The sequence below is a fragment of the Nuphar pumila genome, chromosome 13 (assembly GCF_984573655.1).
Source record: "Nuphar pumila chromosome 13, dmNupPumi1.hap1.1, whole genome shotgun sequence".
Classification (NCBI taxonomy): domain Eukaryota; kingdom Viridiplantae; phylum Streptophyta; class Magnoliopsida; order Nymphaeales; family Nymphaeaceae; genus Nuphar; species Nuphar pumila.
Genome location: NC_143261.1, coordinates 75,944,989 through 75,964,676, shown reverse-complemented (window position 1 = coordinate 75,964,676; position 19,688 = coordinate 75,944,989). Strand labels below are relative to the sequence as shown.

General features: G+C 38.1%; 1 protein-coding gene across 1 annotated transcript; it reads right to left on the bottom strand.

Moving 5' to 3' along the window:
- Positions 1-796: 796 nt before the first annotated feature.
- On the bottom strand, positions 797-19,388 carry LOC149818760 (putative protein S-acyltransferase 22). Its single transcript, XM_089984530.1, has 9 exons — positions 19,096-19,388; positions 18,869-18,982; positions 14,794-15,207; positions 12,959-13,027; positions 12,804-12,875; positions 12,326-12,454; positions 12,160-12,240; positions 2,916-3,098; positions 797-2,029 (listed from the first exon to the last, which is right to left on the bottom strand). The coding sequence occupies exons 1-9, from the start codon at positions 19,135-19,137 to the stop codon at positions 1,214-1,216; spliced, it is 1,920 nt and encodes a 639-aa protein (XP_089840656.1). The 5' UTR covers positions 19,138-19,388; the 3' UTR covers positions 797-1,213.
- Between the last annotated feature and the right edge of the window lie 300 nt (positions 19,389-19,688).

The following is a 19,688-nucleotide window of genomic DNA, read 5'->3' as shown; positions in this document are numbered from 1 at the left end:
ATATACGATGTTTCAACCAAGAAGTTCACAAATATGGTTATCCAAACATCTATATATGCAAATTTAGTGAAATATTTATGAAGTTTCTAAGTTTGAGTTACAAAAAGTTTGCATATATAAGTATGTAAACTTCTAAGGTCTACAAAAAAATCATGTAAATTTACCTTTTACTAAAAGTTCAAGATACACGAAAAGTGTACCAATATATCGCACAAAATACAAGAACTTAAAATAATCCTTTTAAAGCTCAATATTTGTAAACTTGGACATCGGCCGAATTATTGAAAATTGTAAGGCATTTCAAAAAATGCATCACTTTTACCATACAATACGATCATTTGGTGGTGTCAAGCTTCCAATTTCTTCATTTGCAACTAGCCAGAAAATGACAAGTCTCTAGGACGGATGTGCATTAGGTATCAATGAGTTGAAATGAGCAATATCTTATTGATCTTGTTTTTTAAGTGAATTTAACCTTACAGTTTTGATGCTCATTTTGGTGGGGATTGACTTTCAAATCATCAGAATCTGGTGTGTTCTTGATTAAAAAATCAGCAGCCATAACACCAAATTTTCACTTTTTTCTGTTGAAAAAGAATGACCCAAGATCTTAAAATTAGCTAATGTAAAAACATATCAAAGCAACTTGCATCTATGAGTTTCAATTCATTGATACCATATGCACATCTCCACCTAAGACTTGTCAGCCAGAAAAAGCTTGAGGCCAAATTAAGTACCCATAAACATGGTTTTCACGTTCAAATTCTTCTTGTCCCAACACAGTTCCGTGAAAAGATTTAAAACAAATACACAGAAAATTACTTCCATGAAAGTCGACTTGGGTCAGATGAATCCCCCGTTTCTATCAGGAACAAAAGAAAAAGATCAGCAAACCATAACGAAGCCTGCAGTAAAAAATACAAGAGCAATTCAAAATGTAAAAGAAGTAAACATGCCAAAATCTTGACATCTGGAGGGGAAGCAAACAAGTTTGTGCAATACCATTTTTCCCCCATCAACTTCGCATCCCTTTCACCTGTCCGCCTGTGGTTTGTTGACTCCATCATTATGTGAACTTCCAGCAGAGAGATAAGCGAGGGATCCTCAAGAGAAACAACAGCTCAGACTGAGGGCTTCACGTAATCAAAGAATCCCACTTCTTCCAACCGAGAGCTGAAAATAAATGCAGATGCAGCTACCACTCTTGGGAAGCCTATCTGTAGTTGGCTGTGCCAGAAGATGATGATGGCTTGGATTTAGCAAACCTTTCATTTTGATGTAGTTCCGGTGCTGCGGCGCTTGGATTAACATGACCAGAACCAAGCAAGAGGCCACTCCAATTTGATGACCTATGCAATGCCCTTGGTGGGACTTGGTCGCTATCTTCTCCTCCAGATGGTTCATATCCATCACTTGTGGACCTTAAGAGTTGAACACCTTTCTGTGCATCAGCTGTGGTGAGAGCTGCAATCCCTTGCAAATCTTCAACACCAGATGAGGATGCCCGAAATGGATGGAGATCAGGTGAATCCAGACTACTCTCAGGAGAAGAAGCCATGATTCCAGCAGATGACATTGCACGGCTTGTACGGAAAGCGCTCCGTGCTTCTAGTTGAAGTGGAGCAAGGGTGGTTGAAGTTTCTGCAACTGAGTCAATGTCATTACTCACCCCCATAAGGTCATAATCAGATGCTTTAGATGATAGGTTTGCTACGGGTTCAACTGGAAGCCTGACTCGCTTATTGTTGCGCCTCCGGTTGTCAAGCCTACAAGCCATGCGATCACTGCCACTACCAAGGCTGCTATCTGTTTCCAATCCTGCTTGCACCTCCCGTCTCGCCACAGGCTGCAGGATTTTAGACTTCTTCCTAGCTTGGGCAGCTGACTTTGAAATCTCCTCAGCATTTAGGCGTGCCAAAGTCCAGGGATTGATTTTTACAGAGCCATTGTTTCTTTTCTTAGATGGTTCATCATAAGGCACCCTCTTGCTTGAAGAAGACATGCCAGCGTCAGGTGGAACCACATCAAACTGGAAGAAAGAATGTAATCAGCTTTCAGCCATCAAATTTAATCTGACATCACTCATACAGGACCACACCCTATTTTGCATGAAAATTTTGCAGTGTTTGATAGGTAGAATGAGAAACTTAATTCTTTCAAAACAATGCATATTATTTTAGAAGATTTTTGCTGAAAACTTAAGTAAACATCAAAATTATTTCCAAAATCAAAGAGATTCCCAAGTGTTTGCTTTCAACAAAAAGTGAATATGGCAAACAGGAGAAACCAATTAGTCAGAAAGGTTTAATGTCACTTCTAAATCACTTGAATGACTCCGATCAAAACAAAAATCAAGCTGACAAGTCATCAGTTGCACCACTTTGGGATTGATCTGAGTGACTTCAGATGAAAATACACAGCTTACTCAGTTCAAGAACTCCACTTAATTTTGTACAGCTTGTCTTCATCTGTAGCTGACTCAGATAAGTTGCATAGGACTCAAGTACCTTGCAGATTCTGCAAATGCTGATCCAAGAGAAGAAAATACCAGAAAGATTTTCCTAAAACACCTCAAGTTGAATACGAAGCATGCCTTGATCTAACAAAAATATCCATTTTGATCTTACAAAAACTAATCATAAATTGGTAAGTAGAATCTAACACCTTTGGGTGGGCACAGCCTTGACACTTGCTTTCCATCTTTCAGCTGGGTGAAACAATCATGTGTCTTCCAGACACAAAGACAGCACTGTAACACCCATCTCTGACAGAATGACAATGATGCTCTTATTTGAGAAAAAAGTTACATCGAAATCATAGGCAATATTCTCATAAGCAGCTCTATACAAGCACATGCTTTAAAAAAAAAGCACCAATAGATACATCAATAAATGAGAGCTTGAGAAGCTGCGAACCTGATCCTCAAGAAATAGGCGTGGTGGAGTACACCAAGCACTGCGGTGAAAAGTGTTAAACGAGCTAGCACTGCTCAATCCGGTAAGTGAACTAACTGGAGACATCTGAGGACTCTGCTGATCTCCCAATCCCAATTGTTCTTGCTCTCTTAAGGCGATGATGTAATCATAGGTGCTGATTCCCTGGTCATATTTCAGAGAGCGTCCATAGTTTGGTATGATGTTGGTAATGAAACCAGGCCATATCATGTAATGACTCAGATAAATGCAGTATAGGTGCACAATTAAAACAAAAATGAACAGAGGAAAATCAAGGATCATTAATACGACATGGTCCATACAACTTTAGTACAATCTAGCTGGGGAATGAGGTCATAAAAACTGAATTTATTTTTTATTTCATTTTTTTGAACAATTCAAGGTCAGGAAAAGGCAGTAAGACAAGAGCGTGCAAAAGGCTGTAAATCAGAAAAAGAAAATCTATATACAAGCATGCACATGGAAAGCAACCAACATTTTGGATCATCTTTTTACAATCAACTAGTTTGAATATAGACATACATTCATTAAATTGTCATGTGTGTTTGAAGCATGTTTGTAAGCCTAGTAGTTTGATTCTTGCAATTCAATCTTTAAAATGTTATATAGGTGTGTGCAAAGCGTATTTGTAAGATAACTATTTTGAATATTGTAATTTATTAATTAAATTATCATATACATGTAAAGCATATTTTTAGGATAACTAGTGTGAATATAAACATGCATTCATTAATTTGCGATGTGTGTAAAGCATATTTGTAAGACAATTAGTTTGATACTTGCAATTCAATCTTTAATTTGTCATATACGTATGTGAATTTAATTTGAATATTATGTTCAATAATTAAATTATGATATTTTACTGATTCTATACAAATTTTATTGTAATTGTAGGATCTGCAACCTAAAAAAACATAGCATCCAACAAGCCTTATGCATAGGTTCTACTGGTTTCAAGCACAAGTAGTTCTTAACACTATCGAAGGAAGCAAAGGACTGACTGGATCGAATGCATTTTCGAAAATGCTTTGAGCTCACACTACGGCAAATTGGTTGAGTTGCATAGATTTGGTGCAGTTATGGAATCCGGCAACCAACATGTTTAAGATCTCTGATTTTGAGATGACCATCACCTTGAAAGACATAGCACGCATCATCGGACTGAAGTGACATAGGAAGTCAGTGAATGCATTTTGGTTTGGAGAGTTCAAGTGCCTATGTCAAATGTATTTGGGAGCAACCGAGGCTTCATTTGAATGTGAAAGGTTGGAGTTATCATAGTTGAGAACAATTATGACAACAACAAGGCAAGGAGAATAAAAGGAAAGTTAGTCTGTGTTAGAGGGAAGGCCGGTCATAGGGTAGATAAGGAGTTGAGGGCATTCTCGCTCTACTTTTTTAGCACATGTTTATTCATCGACAATGATGGAAAGTCGATTCATGCATCATATGTGCAACCTTTGCAAGTAGAGGTGAGCAATGGGTCAGGCTTGGGCTTATAAATTAGGCCCAAGCTTGGCCCGAACCAAGCCGGTCAGCAGCCCGTGTGTAGTATATATAACATAAAATATATATTTTATATAGTAGTGTTGTTAAAAACACGTCTCAAGGCACAAAAGGTGCACCTCACCCCAAGGCGAGGCCCCCTTGTGCCTTGAGGAGCAAGAAAAAGGTACAAAATGCCCCAGGTGTATGCCTCGTACGCTATGAGGTGTACGCCTCAGGGCAAGGCCTGCCCCTTTTATTATCAGATCAAACATACTTGGGGACAAAAAAGAGGGAGGTCGTGAACCTAATTAGGGTCGGGCCTCTCTCTCTTTCTCTCTCAAGGCGGAAGAAGAAGAAAAAGGTTGCTCTCTCTCTCTCTCTGTGTGTGTGTGTGTGTGTGCTGATAGGTACTCTAATTTTTTCCTATTTTTTTGCATTTTTTTATGTTAGTTATTTTTTTTAATATTAACCACTTTTTTTTTACAACACAAGGAGTAAGAAGAAAATTGTTCTCTCCCACTCCATCTCCGTCTCCGTCTCCCTCTCTACCGAGAGATAATCTTTTTTTGTCTCTTGGTTATTTTTTTTTTGCATTCTTTTTTTATGTTAGCTTTTTTTATTTCTACCAGCATTGATTATGTACTCTCTTTTGTTTAGATAAGACTGCATTTTTTTGTCCCTACATGGACATTAATATGAAGGCAGTAATTCGGGAATACAAATTACAATAAAGATAAGAATTAAAAAATAATAGATTTTATATATTTTTGTTGCAAAAATACACATTTTTCAATATTTATTTGAGATTTTCTATTCTTATTGGTTGTTGCTTCATCAATAAAGCATTTCTTCTATTTATTTATATTTTAGGTATTTTTTAAAATGTTTTAAGTTAAAAAAATTTGAGGCTTACGCTTTACACCCTGAGGCTTACGCCTCTCTTTGGTTTTTGGTGGAGCGCCTCGCTACACCTCAATGCTTTTCACAACATTGATATATAATATAATAGGCCCGACCCGATTAGGCCCATGAGCTTAACAAGCAGGCTGTGGGCCAGGTTTTAACCAATGGGCCAGCCCGAACCAAGCTTTTGGCCTGGGGCCGATCCATTAGCGGGTTGGGTTGTTGCCCACCCCTAGCTGCAAGACCTGGATTGCGTTGCTGCGTAACTAGCTATCCTACTGAAGTAGCTAAAAATGAGTGATAAATCCTATCAAGTTTCTGCAAAAAGTTCATCGATTCCAAGTATAGTGAAAATAAAAAAGATTTATCCAATTCAGATCTTCCCATAATACTGTCAGAAATCACGCACTTGTATGTTCGGTTCTTCTATATCACTACGGGAAGGGAGAGAAGGAAAGAGATAGCAATGAGTAGCACGATTCTTAATCAATCATAATTGTGCCCTATTCCTTGATATATATATAGTACATTGATCGGATTGGGTCTATACTGGATATTCCAGATATTATCTATCATGTGAGGATACAAGGATACGGGTCCAGACCTGGACCCGTATGTATATATACAGTCTTAATAGTCTCCCTCAAGTTGTGCATGGTTTTGTACCATGGACAACTTGTTCAAAAACCAAAAGTGGATGATGGTAAGTCCCATAGTAAACAAATCTGCCACTTGATCGGCCGTGGGAACATAAACCGGCTCAACTTCTCTATCTTCAATCTTTTGTCGAATGAAGCGTTGATCAATCTCTATATGTTTGGTACGGCTGTGATGAATGGAGTTGAAAGCAATTTGTATGGCACTTTGATTATCACAAAAGAGTTCGGTGGGCATAATAGATTCTATGATCTCAGTCAAAAGATGTCTCAGCCATGTAGCCTCTGTTGTAGCGGCCGCCATAGACTAGTACTCAGCTTCTGTACCGGATCGTGCAACTGCACGTTGTTTCCTACTACTCCATGCTATCAAGTTTCTGTCAAGAAAAATACAATATCCAGAAACCGATCGCCTGTCACTTGGATTTCCAGCCCAATCTGCATTTGTGTAAACATCTAATCGATGTCGCTCCCCTTTGGACTTGGACCGATGATAAACTAGACCATCTCCAAGATTACCTTTTAAATATCGAAGAATTCTCTTAACAACATTCATATGCTCTGTTCGTGCATCATGCATGAATTGTGACACTTGGTTCACTGCATACACAATGTCTGGTCTGGTGAACGTGAGGTATTGAAGCATGCCAATGAGACTACGATATTGCTTGGAGTCTTTATATGATTCCCCATCTTAAGAATTGAGCTTGTGGTTTAATACACTAGGAGTGGATAGTGGTTTACAATCTGTCATGCCTGCCTTTTCCAATAGATCCAAGGTATATTTGTGTTGGGTTAATGAAAGATCAATTCTGTCTATCCACTTCAACTCCCAAGAAATAACGCAAGAATCAAGGTACGTACCTGACGATCACAGAAAATAAACAATGAATGATCAAGGTGAGAACGAATGAAACCGTATCGCTGAATTTCAAGGGAAAAACTATCAAACTATGAACGAGAAGCCTGCTTTAACCCATAGATGGCTCCTTGTAGTTTGCAAACATGTGTGCTGGGGCTATATTTTGCATAACCATAGGGTTGCTCCATATACACCTCTTCTTTTAGGCTACCATGCAGAAATGCATTTTTGACATCAAGTTGATTAAGAGTCCATCCATACTGAACCGACAAAGATAGAATTAATCGAATAGTTTCCATCTTTACCACAGGACTAAAGGTCTCATCATAATCCTACCCATATTCTTGAGTGAAACCTTTTGCCACCAACCTTGCCTTGTAGCATTCAATAGATCCATCCAGTTTATACTTTATTTTATAGACCCATTTAGACCCTACAACATTTTTGTCGAATGGTCCAGGAACAATCTCCCAAGTTCCACACTCATGTAAGGCTTTCATTTCCTTATTCATGGCTTCAACCCATTAGAGTGACATAGATGCTTATAAAAAACTAATAGGTTCACCCTGTTTTTCAATCTGGGAGATGAACAGTTGTAAGTCTGTAGAAAAGTTGTTATAACTAACCCATCTTTCAATAGGATGACGAATCTTCTCAAGCCTTCTATAGTGCACATCGGTTCGCTGAGCAATGTCTTTATTTCGTCGTACATAAACAACCCCTTGAAACTTGGTAATATTTGAAACGGTAGGCATAGTATCCGGCGTGGTTGGCGACTCTTCTCTATGTGAACGCACATCGGGTTTATTTCGTTCAGTCAATATTGTATAACATGAGGAAGCATCGTGTGTAGCCATTTGATCGAACATCTCAGCAGCAAGCCACGGCTGATAACCTTCATCATTCACGTTGTGTTCTTCTACCCTTCCTGGGCTCTTAGTATGAGTCCAACACAACATTCTGTGAGGCTCTAATGCGATTATTAGTGGAATCGTAGCAACGATAACCTTTATACTGATCAGCATAACCAACGAACTTACACTTGCATGCCTTGTTCTGGAACTTGTCACGTTGGGAATTGTCAATATGAACATAACATATACAACCAAACACTCGCAATTCATTATAATCAAGGTGAGTCCCAAAGAGTGTAAAATAAGGAGATTGATTCGCAAGCAATTTCATTGGCAGTCAATTTATGATATATACGGCATAATGAAAAGCTTCTGTCCACAAGCTTAAAGGGACATGAGTGCCATTTATCATGCTCAATGCACTTTCTACAATGTGTCGGTGTTTTCTTTCTGTCACATCATTTTGTTGCGGTGTGTGCAGGCAAGATATTCGACGACTTATTCCATTATCCTGGAGAAATTCAATAAATTCCTTTGATAGATACTCTCCCCACCATCACATTGGAAATGTTGGATTTGAGATGAGAATTGATCACAAACTAAGGCACAAAATGAGCGAAAAAGCTTGAACACTTCAGATTTGTGTTTCATAAAGTAGATCCAAGTATATCCGAAATAATTGTCGATAAAAGTGACACAATACCGACTGCCCAATAAAGAAGATTTTGGGTCAGGTCCCCAAACATCAGAATAGATAATTTCAAAAGGCACATAAGCTCTTTTTGATTTATTAAGTAAAATGGAAGAACATGACTCTTACATAAATGGCAACCAGAACAAATAGAAATACCAGACTCAATACTCAAACTAGACTGTGGAACAAGTCCACTAGACTCAAGTCTCTCAATGAATGAACGATTACAATGACCCAAACGACAATGCCAATTTTTTTACTTATTACACTGAGACAGACTAAAACAATCTTTAAATGACATTGACTGAACTGGCTGTGGATTTATTGGAGCACACGAGCAGAAGGAGACTCCTTGAGGATATACATATTTTCCTGTCGTTCTCCTTCAACGTGTGTCTTCTTCGTGAGAAGATCCTTGACATATACAGAAGGAGTAAATTTGACACAAGAATTAGTATCGACAAGTTTAGAAACAGAAACAATATTTTTAATAATAATGGGTGAGTGATAAATATCAGATAAAAGAAGTAAGGAATTGGGGAGTGGAAGAGAAATGTTTCCAACATGAGAGATAGGCGAGAGAGCACCATCTCCCGTTTTAATACTAAATTTACCACGATAAGGAATGGGTTGTGAAATCTTACCAACGTCACCTATCACATGTGTAGCAGCCCCAGAGTCAATGTACCAAGTCCTCTACTCAGTTTGCTTGAAACTTAACTCGAAAGGAGCAAAAATCAAGAGGTTCTTCACATTCTCCTTTTCATCCCTTTCTTGTCCTCTAGTGGAAGGCCCAACACCATTAAATCTACCTCAGTTTTGAGGATTATGCCAGCAATTTGTCTTAATGTGTCCCTTTTTATTACACTTGAAACACGTTGGTATCTGTCTAGAAGATTGATTCCCTAGGAATGAGTTGGGTGACATGTTAGGCGTGGGAAGTAATCCACGACCTCCTTGATTACCTCTTCCCTATCCCCGTCCACCTCAAAAGCCTCCACGTCCACGTCCTGCCAACATGCCTATAACAAGAACCTCATGATTGCTGGAATTTAAAGTCAACTCCTCACCTCTAATAGTAACTTCATACTGCAGTAGTTTTGCACGCATATCATCAAAGTTAGGCAATGAAAGAAGGCATAGAAGAGAGGTGACCAACATGTGATAGTTAGATCCAAGACCATTCAGCGCCTATTGAATTTTCTCTTTGTCATGAATAACACATCCCACCATCGCTAATTGGTTTGTGATGCTCTTGACTTTGTTCATGTATTCTGTAACCGATAAATTCTCTTTCTTCAAGAGCTGAAACTCTCTCTTTAAATGAAGAATCCTAGCCTCGAAAATCTATGAATAGGTCTACGCTAGTATCTCCCACAATTCTCTAGTTGAACATTCATATGGAATGGCCACTAATACCTCTTGAGAAAATGTAGAGGTAATGTAAGCCACAACCGCCCAATCTTTTCTTTTCCATGTTGTAAACTCTGAATTGCGAACTAGTTTATCATCTCGCTCTTCCTGTAGGATGAACTCGGAAGGTGCATGAATCGTTCCATCAAGATGACTAGAGAGGTCCAAACTACGAATAAAAGGCAAAATTTGCCTCTTCCAAGTCAAGAAATTGGAGTTATTCAATTTCTCAGATATGAGTTGACCAAGGAAATTGGACGGAAGTGATGGGGAATCCATGAGGAAAAAGAACAAGTTGACTAAAGAGAAGAATGAGAAAACACGAGTTGATGAAAAAGAAAAGATTGATTAAAAGAGAAAGATAAGAAAAAAAAACTTTGGTTCAGTTGCTCCGCAATTCAATGACCCAGCAACACAGACCTGTCCGACCTTTTTTTTGGGGGGACAGTCTTGATATAGTTCTTCAAAAATGCTTTGCAGAAATCATTATTTGGAACGTTTGCAAATCTGATCTGAAAATATCAACTCGTGCTTTGAGTTTTGGAAATATCAGATCTTATCCAACAATATAGGTAAGAAAAAGAACAAATATGTTTTAATCTGATTTAAAAAAAAAATCAGATGTAAAACGAGAGCAGAAGAGTGATCAGGGTTTAGAAAACTGATTGGATATGATCGGATTCAATTTTGATGTTGTGAAAGGAGGGAAAAATTGATTTGCCAAAATCAGTTATAATTCAATCTGCCTTCATAAGATCTGAATGATCAGATCCGACGTTAGGAAAGAGATTGGGTGGCGATCGAGATTCAAAAGAATCAAATCTGATCGGATATGATCAGATTTGATTTGCCACTTATGGAAGAAAAGGGAAAATCAGGCTAACGTGACCTGAATCGATATTGGGAGAATTTTTTTTTTGTTTGGAAAATAAAGGGGATGACAAATCTGATCAGACATGATCAGATTCATATTGACGTTGAGAGGAGAAAGAATGACTGAAAAGAAAATGACCCAATATGATCAAATCGAATTTTTTTGAGAAATGAAAAGAATAGAATCTGATTTAGAACAAGAGAAAAAAGAGAAACTTGACCTGATCGTTAGACTTCAACCTGCTCAGATACCATGTCAGAAATCACGTACCTGTATGTTCGGTTCTTCTATATCACTGCTGAAAGGGAGAGGAGTAGCACGATTCTTAATCAATCAGAATCGTGCCCTATTCCTTGATATATATATATATATATATATATATAGTACACTGATCGGATCGGATTTGTGATTCTTCAGTCCAGACCCAATATTCCAGATATTATCTATCATGTGAGAATACAAGGAGACGGGTCCAGACCTCGACCCGTATGTACATATACAGTCTTAATAAATACACACACAGACACACACATGAATGTATTAGGTTATGTCACAATCATAAATATCAGCTTGCCAATAATATTTAGCAAAAGTTTTCTTGTAAAACATACAAAAGTGCTTTTTCTTTGGGCAAATTTCCTGGATCTTTAAATCTAAAAGATTATTAAGGACTTAAAAGCTGCATTTCTCAGCTCATTTCAAAGGAGTGTGTTCAAATTATCACAATACTTAAGCTTTTTTATTAAAAAAAACTTCAGAAAACTTTCAAAAAAACACCTAAGTTTGGGCATTAATAAAAAAGAATCTAAGTTTTAAAAAATTTTAAAAACACAAAAAATATCATGCTTAATTGAAAAGGCCCAGGAGTTTACTACAGTCAAGTTTTCTGTTAAATGTGATGTAGAATTACCATTTAACCTCAACATCATATTTTCAAAAATGCACCTAAGAAAGAGGGAAGGAGTCTTTGAAAGGTTAGCTCTCTTAACTCATCTTGGGTTAATGATAGCCTAGGTTAAATGGATGGAAGTTTGTTTTGGTTAACGGTGCAAAAATGTAGGTGTATTTTTTAAATTTTCCAAAACCTAGATATATTTTTTATCAATGCCCAAACTTTAGGTGCATTTTTTGAAAATTTCCCAAAAAATTAAAAGGCAATAGAAACAAAATATTGTCACAATTTGTGACTATCAGCTATGTTTCTGTGAAAGAGATTATATAATGTACTTGAAAAGAAAATACTTACTGATTTCCATAACATAAAATAAGGCAAGTCAAACATGACCACCAATATGCAGAACAAGCAAATTGTACACAAGCAGAAAAGAGAAAATTTACCAAGTATGCTAACTCAAAAACAATATTTCACCAGTAACCAAGTCTAAGACCAGCTGTCTTGCTCAGAATAACTAAATTGAATCTAATCAACAACACAAGGTTATTATGCTGAGAAATACAAACCTTTTTTATAAGAAGCACATGAAAGCAGAAAAGTTGAGCAAGTGGTAGGGTTGCCAGTATGGCCAAGAGAGTGCAAGAAGCCTGTAAAAGAAGATACACTCCAATGAAAGAAGTGACAGGAGACAAGTCATGCATAAACAAATATGAAGAAAGAAAAAAGACTCACCACTACAACAACAAAGGGAACCAAAGAGAAACTGCTGCCTAACTTTGCAATGATCTCCACAGTGAACCGCTTTCGCTCAAGGAAACAGCAAATCAGTACAAGAATCCCAGCTGACCATTGTAGAATAAGCTGCAAGCTCAAGCCCAAGGTGGACAAACCATGGATACCTGTCAATAGTCAACCAAAATGAAAAGGACCCAAAATCAAATGCATACTAGAGCGTTTTCTAAAGTTGGATCCATGGGCACAGTCCTGGTAGCTTGCAAAATTAGATGCTTGGACAATTGTGTTACCGTCGGAAGCTCATAGACAGTTTACAGATGGCAAAGAGGGGAACACTCAAGGAGCAGTACAACGGATAAATCAAACGGCCATCGATCATTGCAACAGGCAGGTAGCAGGGGTATCTAGTGTCAGTTTGCATCACATGTGATCCTACCGCTCTAGATAAGGGAACCAAACAGAAACTATAACTTACCAAGAGAAGAGCTGACAACATGAGGGTGAAAAACCGTCGATAGTTTTTCCTACCTATACAGTTGTTAAGCCACTACAAACAAAAATCAAAATAGTATTAGACAGCCTCAGAATGGATTAACAGCAGTCCAAACAGTTGCAGTCTTTTGACATTACCCGGCAATGATGATCAAAACCATCAACGCACTTGTCACAAACTCTACAATGCTTGCTGTATTTAAAAACCTGCATTTGACAAGTTCATGAGAAAACATATTACCATTACAGACACGTGAAAATTTTCACAATTGCAACCAATTGTGAAAATGTACAATAGTGATGCCTAAAATCTACAATCTTCGTGAACTAAACAGATATTTCTTAAACAAATGTATGTCTAAGTATGATAGTCATGAAATCAAGGACACCACCAAGATTGGGGTAAAAATAGCTGGACAATTTAATTCATCCTCCTGCATCAAAAATCAAATTTCATTTTCCAGAGAAAATAACAGAAAAAGAGAAGCTCATCCTTTGAAAACAAATCAATGCACATTCATTTGAATACATTTTCTTGAGCTTCAAAGCCCAAAATGAGATTTAAAAATTTGCAAGGACACATTGTGATCCAGGACATGCTGCTGAGCTCACTGGCCCTTTGGATTAAAGAACAATGTTATTTGACCAATTTGGCCGCGGGGCCTTTGTGCACTTTGTATGCATTGTGATCGGGGACATGCTGCTGAGCTAAATGCTCTTTTGGATCAAACAACAATGCCATTTGGCCATTTTGAAGGGTTCTTTGCACACTGTAGTAAACATTTCACAAAATTCAGCTGGACATTTCCATAAGAAACTAAACTTGAACTAATCATAAATATATATTTCTCAGGAGAGCGGATCTTATCAAGCGTTTACAACCACAAATCCCACTCCTCTTTACTGTAGCTCAGTACAAGTGGGACCCACAGAGAGATGGGGGTTCGTGTTTGTGAACACTGGGTGAGATTGCTCACCCAGCGTTTGACAGGATTCACTCTCATTTCTCAGAGGTTCACTAATTACTTAAGTCTTTGTTGGTGGGTCTCATCGTATGTGTTGTCCGGAAAGAGGACTCAATGAATATTCGTTCACCGAAACCAGAAGTGAAGATTTTGGTGGATAGGATCCCATAACAACTTCATTCGAGGAATGGGCCAGACCTGGCCGAACATGGTTACTAGCTCATGCATCCATCACCGAGGGTGCATTACAAGCCTGATTCTAAGAGAGATTCATCTTAGGGATGAAGCAGCTAGCAGCATGCTGAAAATTGGGATAGATTAATGTAAACACTCCCTTACATAACATAAGGTTTTCTGCATAATTGACATGTCAACAGTTGCTGCTTGACTCAGAGGCAGTAATAACCTATGATTTGATTCACACAGTATAGTTTTTTTCCAACAAAATATCATGGCATGACCTTGGTTTTTTCTTGATCGCTCCAGGCATGAAAATTGCAGAGCTGATAAAACAGAAACCAAACATGCAAAGGAATACTTAGCTCCAGCATGTGTATCTCATCAGGGATGAATCAATGATGTTTGGTAATACAAGCAAGCTTAGGAGGTTTAATAGGCTACAATAGGAGTTGGGAATAGCAATAGCCAGATGACATCAGATAATTTCCCTGAATCTATCTCAAATTGATGGAATAAAGTATACAGCCATTTTTATTATGTAACATGTTTGAAAATAATATACACAGGAGTATTGTGCAAGAGAAAAAATGGACTGTCCATATGACAGACTTCAAAGAACAAGGATAAGCCACTGATATAATTATTCATCGCCATAAAGCATACATGTGTGTGAATGCACGCGCTCTTAATAGGAAAATTCTATGGATTAACATATATAAAATCTAAGCCAGTACATCTATGCCTATAAAAGTATAAAACGCATATATCAACAGGTCCCTTGCAATGAGAAACAATTAGATCTGTATTCCTAAAAGATCAGCTGCATACCTCTACTTTGCAAAGACTGCAGTAAAACATGCCATCTTCACTTGTTCGTGGTTCTGAAGACTGCTCATGAGAACAAGGAAGACTTCTAATTAAAGCCAATGGACACCATGCCAGCAAGGCTAAGCAAATAGATAGAACATGAAAGCATATATTCTTTTTCTCTGTTTCAGTATAGGAATGCTTCTCTGTGGTATCCGTGACTGAAATCTTATCCAGTGCCTTGTCACCAGCTTTAACAGTGGCAGAATTCACATCACTCTTTGGTGAAGAAGTTCCAATACCTGCCTTAGTTTCTTTGGGGTTAGAGTGTTTTTTACTTTTGCAAAGTTTTAAGTACTTCTTTGACTTGAAAACTCCAGGATCTGCAGGATCAGTTGCAGCACACCAAATGTATAGGAAAAAAACACATGTGATCTGCAGGACACAACAGAGTACACCCTGCTTTAGCATTCATGTGGTAAACAACAACAAAAGAATAGAAAAGACCAAATGGCCGTGCAAAGCATCCACAACACCACCACTATTAAAACACAAAAAAATGGCAAGACATTCAAACGAATAGGATATTTACTATTTAGTAGTATGCATCAAAAAGGTGTGGGACACATTGATAAGTTAAAAGATTTTGGCACAGTAATGGAGAGGAAGACATGGAATAGATTTTCATTTTTTCTTCTAGTTAAAGAAAATCAGACACCATTTGTTTACGTAAAGCTGCATTAGAGAAAAAATGAAGAATGAGAAAAGTGTCAACTTTTCAATACACATGCAAGGAAATAAAGCAGCAAATCAACTTTTACAAAACATATATAGAATTCCATTTCAATAATTAAATACATTACGTCATTACCATCCAAAAAGCCTGATCATGGTGCAGCTTCTATTCAAACAGTCAAAAGATGGTGCTTCCAGCATCTAATAAGTTTGGTAATACAAGCAAGCTTAGGAAGATCAGTGAAGCAAGCTTTAATAAGTTCAACTTGAATACATTCATGATATAACCATGAAAAGCTAGGCTGATTTAAGTTCTCCTTTTATTTTTTTTGGGTGGGTGGGTGGGTGGTGGTGGTGGTGGTGGGTGTGGTGGTGGGGGGGGGGGGGGGGGGGGGGGTAGAGGGGGGGGAGGGGGTGTTGTGCTGTGTTTCCAACCCAAGCAATCTTGTGAAAGTGGGTACAAGAGAATATGGGAACTTAAATATGTCATTTGAGAAAAAGAGATATCAAATCCAAGCCAAAAACAATGACCTCCAAGGGAAGATGATCACCACAAAGCCAACCCACCAAAGCAGAAACCTGTAAATTACGTTATGCACAGACATCATTATGTTACCACCAAGTGGATTCTGCCCACCATCTCCAAATTTTCAACCATACTCTTTTTCCCATACAACAAGATTCCAACTGTGAGATGGGATGGACATCCAGTCCAGATGAAAACCTGATACACCCAAATGAGATGGTTGTTGCAAGCTGATTAATGGCAGAATGCCAATGAAGAAACTCCAAAATAATCCTGCTTTAGGGCACATATATGTGACCACAAACCCACGGATAGGTCTTCAGCTAATGTAAGGCAGGAGAGGGCATTGTTTCTGGACTTTGAGTTCTCCCAAACAAGAACATTTAGCTAGAAAGAGTTTCATGGATGAAATCATGTGAGAGGCTTGTAATAAAAAGTAAACAGTAAGTTCAGCATAATAATTACTGTAGAAGGGAAACCCATCTGAAATCATCTGAGTTAAAGAACTAATGGTTACTCTCATTGGTGGATTTTAACTGGCTTACTGCACTCTTCTACCAATCTTCTATTTAACACCTCACTTTCTCCGGGTAGCTTTTAGTTGCTCTTTAGTATACATGTACCTTAACCATGAATCATCCATATACATGGATTAATCTGTCTGCGTTTACAGAAATTCTTCCATTCAACTGAAAATCTCAACACAAATATAGTCAAGATTAAAATTCATCAAAACTATGCTCCAAAGGCTTGTAAATATCTCTTTTGAAGGTACAGATTCTTCAATTCTGTTACAGTAAAGAACAACAATCTGATATAGTTCCTACCCAACAGGAGAAACAAAGAATTCTCTTAGATAAATGACATTAGAGATTTGTATTCCTAAACTGTAGAATATGTATGCGCTGAAGCATGATTGGTACGAACAAGCCCAAAAATTGCAATTGCAAACTATATCATTCATTTACCACCAAAAACAGCCAAGGGTAAATTTCAAAAGCTTGTGAAAATCTGAAGAAAAGCATGTAGAAATCATTTCCCTCAAGAAATCATATGTGATTTGCACTATGAACCTGAAGAAAACATATATGATTTTCACTATGGACCAAGGACATTAACATCTCGATTTTCACAACTATGTCACATGGACACTTCACTTAGCATGTGTATCCCGTATCGGCACGACACGACACAACACAACACTCAGACACTTCATGGACACAATACGACACTTCATTGACATAGTCAAACCAGTTTCATGCACAATCAACATTGTGTAATTAACTTTATCTATTTTCTTTATGATCTTATTTACTTATTTCATATTCACTTGGGTTATGTTTTATTTTAAAGATTGTCATTAATTACATTATATTTCAATTTCATCTTAGTTTCATTATTTGATGTTCCTAAATGTAGTGATTTAAAATTGTTGTTTTCTACACATACACACATACATATAGCTATGTGTGTGTAAGGCCGTGTCACCATGTTCTAATTTTTTAAAATTATCGTATTGTACTAAGTGTATCCGCACCGTGTCCCACTTTTGTATCCATGTGACACAGATTCACAAGCAGAAGCATCCACAAAACAAAGGTCACCATTAACAATAACAAGAACAACATTGTTAAGATTGTCACAGGCTTTGGCCTGCCCATGCACCATTACACTATAACCCATGCCGATGCTGTGGCACATCAACTAAAACACTAGCATAGAAATCAGCAGGCAACCTGTTTACTTTTGTTCAGCCACACCCATATCCTGCAGGGCTCAGTGGGCCTTGTGGCCTCTCGTAATCATCGAAAATATGCCCACTTGTAGATTTTTGGGTTCCCTGAGTATGTTCAGTTTCCTCATGTAACTTGGGGAGGGGCTTCACATAAATTACCTATGTGAAGACACTAGGTCACTCGATTTGGCTGCCTCCAGATACCCTAATACGCTATGGTACTTGGCGTTATCAGCATTGTTATAATTCTAATAATGATCACTATTATTGTCATTGGTATCGTTGTTAAAAAAGAAACATATCCACAAATACCGAATGTTTCCCAAATATAACAGAGAATTCTTATCTCAAGATTGGGAAAGAAATTCCGAAATGATGTTTTCTCTGCAAACAGGGATCCATCGGGTACCGAACAACACACCATGTGCAACAACCCACTGAAAGAACAAAGCAGAAAGTCGGGATGTTAAGGAGGAAACGGTCAATCAGGATGAAGGTAGCAAAGAGCCCATCGAAACTTAACTACGAAATGGAAGCTCCGGTACAGCACAAGAGAAAAGCAAGGGCGGGCATATCCTACTCTAATACACTAATTAGACTCAACCAAATTCACAATGACTCCTACCCATCACAATCTGCAGGAACCAAGAAAGGGATCTGCTAGAAAAAAATGCAGAACAAATAAAGGGAAATAAAAAACAAATGCCCGAGCTATTCATACTACAGATAGAACAATCTGGCCCCAAATGCCTTTATCTGAGTAAGGACGGCGTTAACTTGTTAGATCATCCAAATCTCTGCGTTAGAATTAGGACCTAACAACATGTTCCCCTGGGTACGACACAGCCACTCTATAATGCAACCAACGGCAATCGAACGTGGATCTACTGACGGACAAAACCAAGAGACCATCAATCTTATCAACTCATTTCACACATTGCATACAACCGAAGAAATAAAGAAATGAAGATACCCACAAACAGTTTAACGAGAAACGCGAGCAGATCTAGGAGAGAGAGAGAGAGAGGAAAAAAGCATCATCTCTACTTCAAAACAAAGAAAAAAGACAGACAGAGAGAGAGGAAGGGCATGTGATATACCAAAGGAGTGTAGAGGCCCATCACGACGTACTGGAACGCCTTCCCACCAACAAACGGCACAAAGAATACATAAAATGCAAACCCCAGTGCTAAGAAAACAGCAACAGCGACCACCTACAGAATGGAAAAAGTTTTACTCATCAACAAAAACAAACACGGTGATGCAAGAAACGAGAAAAGATTGACATTTTGTTTCTATTTAGGCATTTGGGCGATGGTGATCAGACCTGAAGCGGGTGATAAGGGAGCTGCCATCCATGCCTCCTCATCTGTCTCTCCCAAATCTGAATGTGGGGAAGGGGGAAAAGACCAAAAAGAAAAAGAAAATGGAGGAAAGAAGAGAATGGGAGTGTGGTGATTAGATTCAGCGAGAAGAAGAAGATGGCGACATTGTGTCTGAGAGACGAAAGAGCGAGAGGAGCAAGGAGGGGGCGCAGGAAGCAATCAGTGATAGACTGGTAGCGCTTCACACTGGAGAGAGAGAGAGAGAGATTGGTCCTTTCTAGTTTTTTCCTTGTCTTGGGGGATTTTAACTGTTTGTTGTTTCTTTATTTAAAGCAGCAGGAAGATAAAATAAATAGATAAAAGTAGTAAAATGATGAGAGATGGATGGTGGAGATGATGCTCGTGTCGGTGATTACTACCAACCCTCTTGTACTCTTTTATTTTGGCAAAGAACCTCTCTGCTCTCTCTCTCTCTCTCTCTCTCTACCCCATTGATCCGATCGAGGTGGAAAAAAATGAAAAGAAAAAAGTGTCGGTAATTACCAATAAATTCGTGAAAGCAGGGACATGGACAAATAAGGTCATGTTATACATG

Coding starts and splice junctions, on each gene's coding strand:
- LOC149818760 (XM_089984530.1), bottom strand. CDS start 19,137: ATGAGGAGGCATGGATGGCAGCTCCCTTATCACCCGCTTCAG. Junction 18,983..19,095: donor TCCCTTATCACCCGCTTCAG/GTCTGATCACCA, acceptor TCCATTCTGTAG/GTGGTCGCTGTTGCTGTTTT. Junction 15,208..18,868: donor TGGGCCTCTACACTCCTTTG/GTATATCACATG, acceptor TGTGTCCTGCAG/ATCACATGTGTTTTTTTCCT.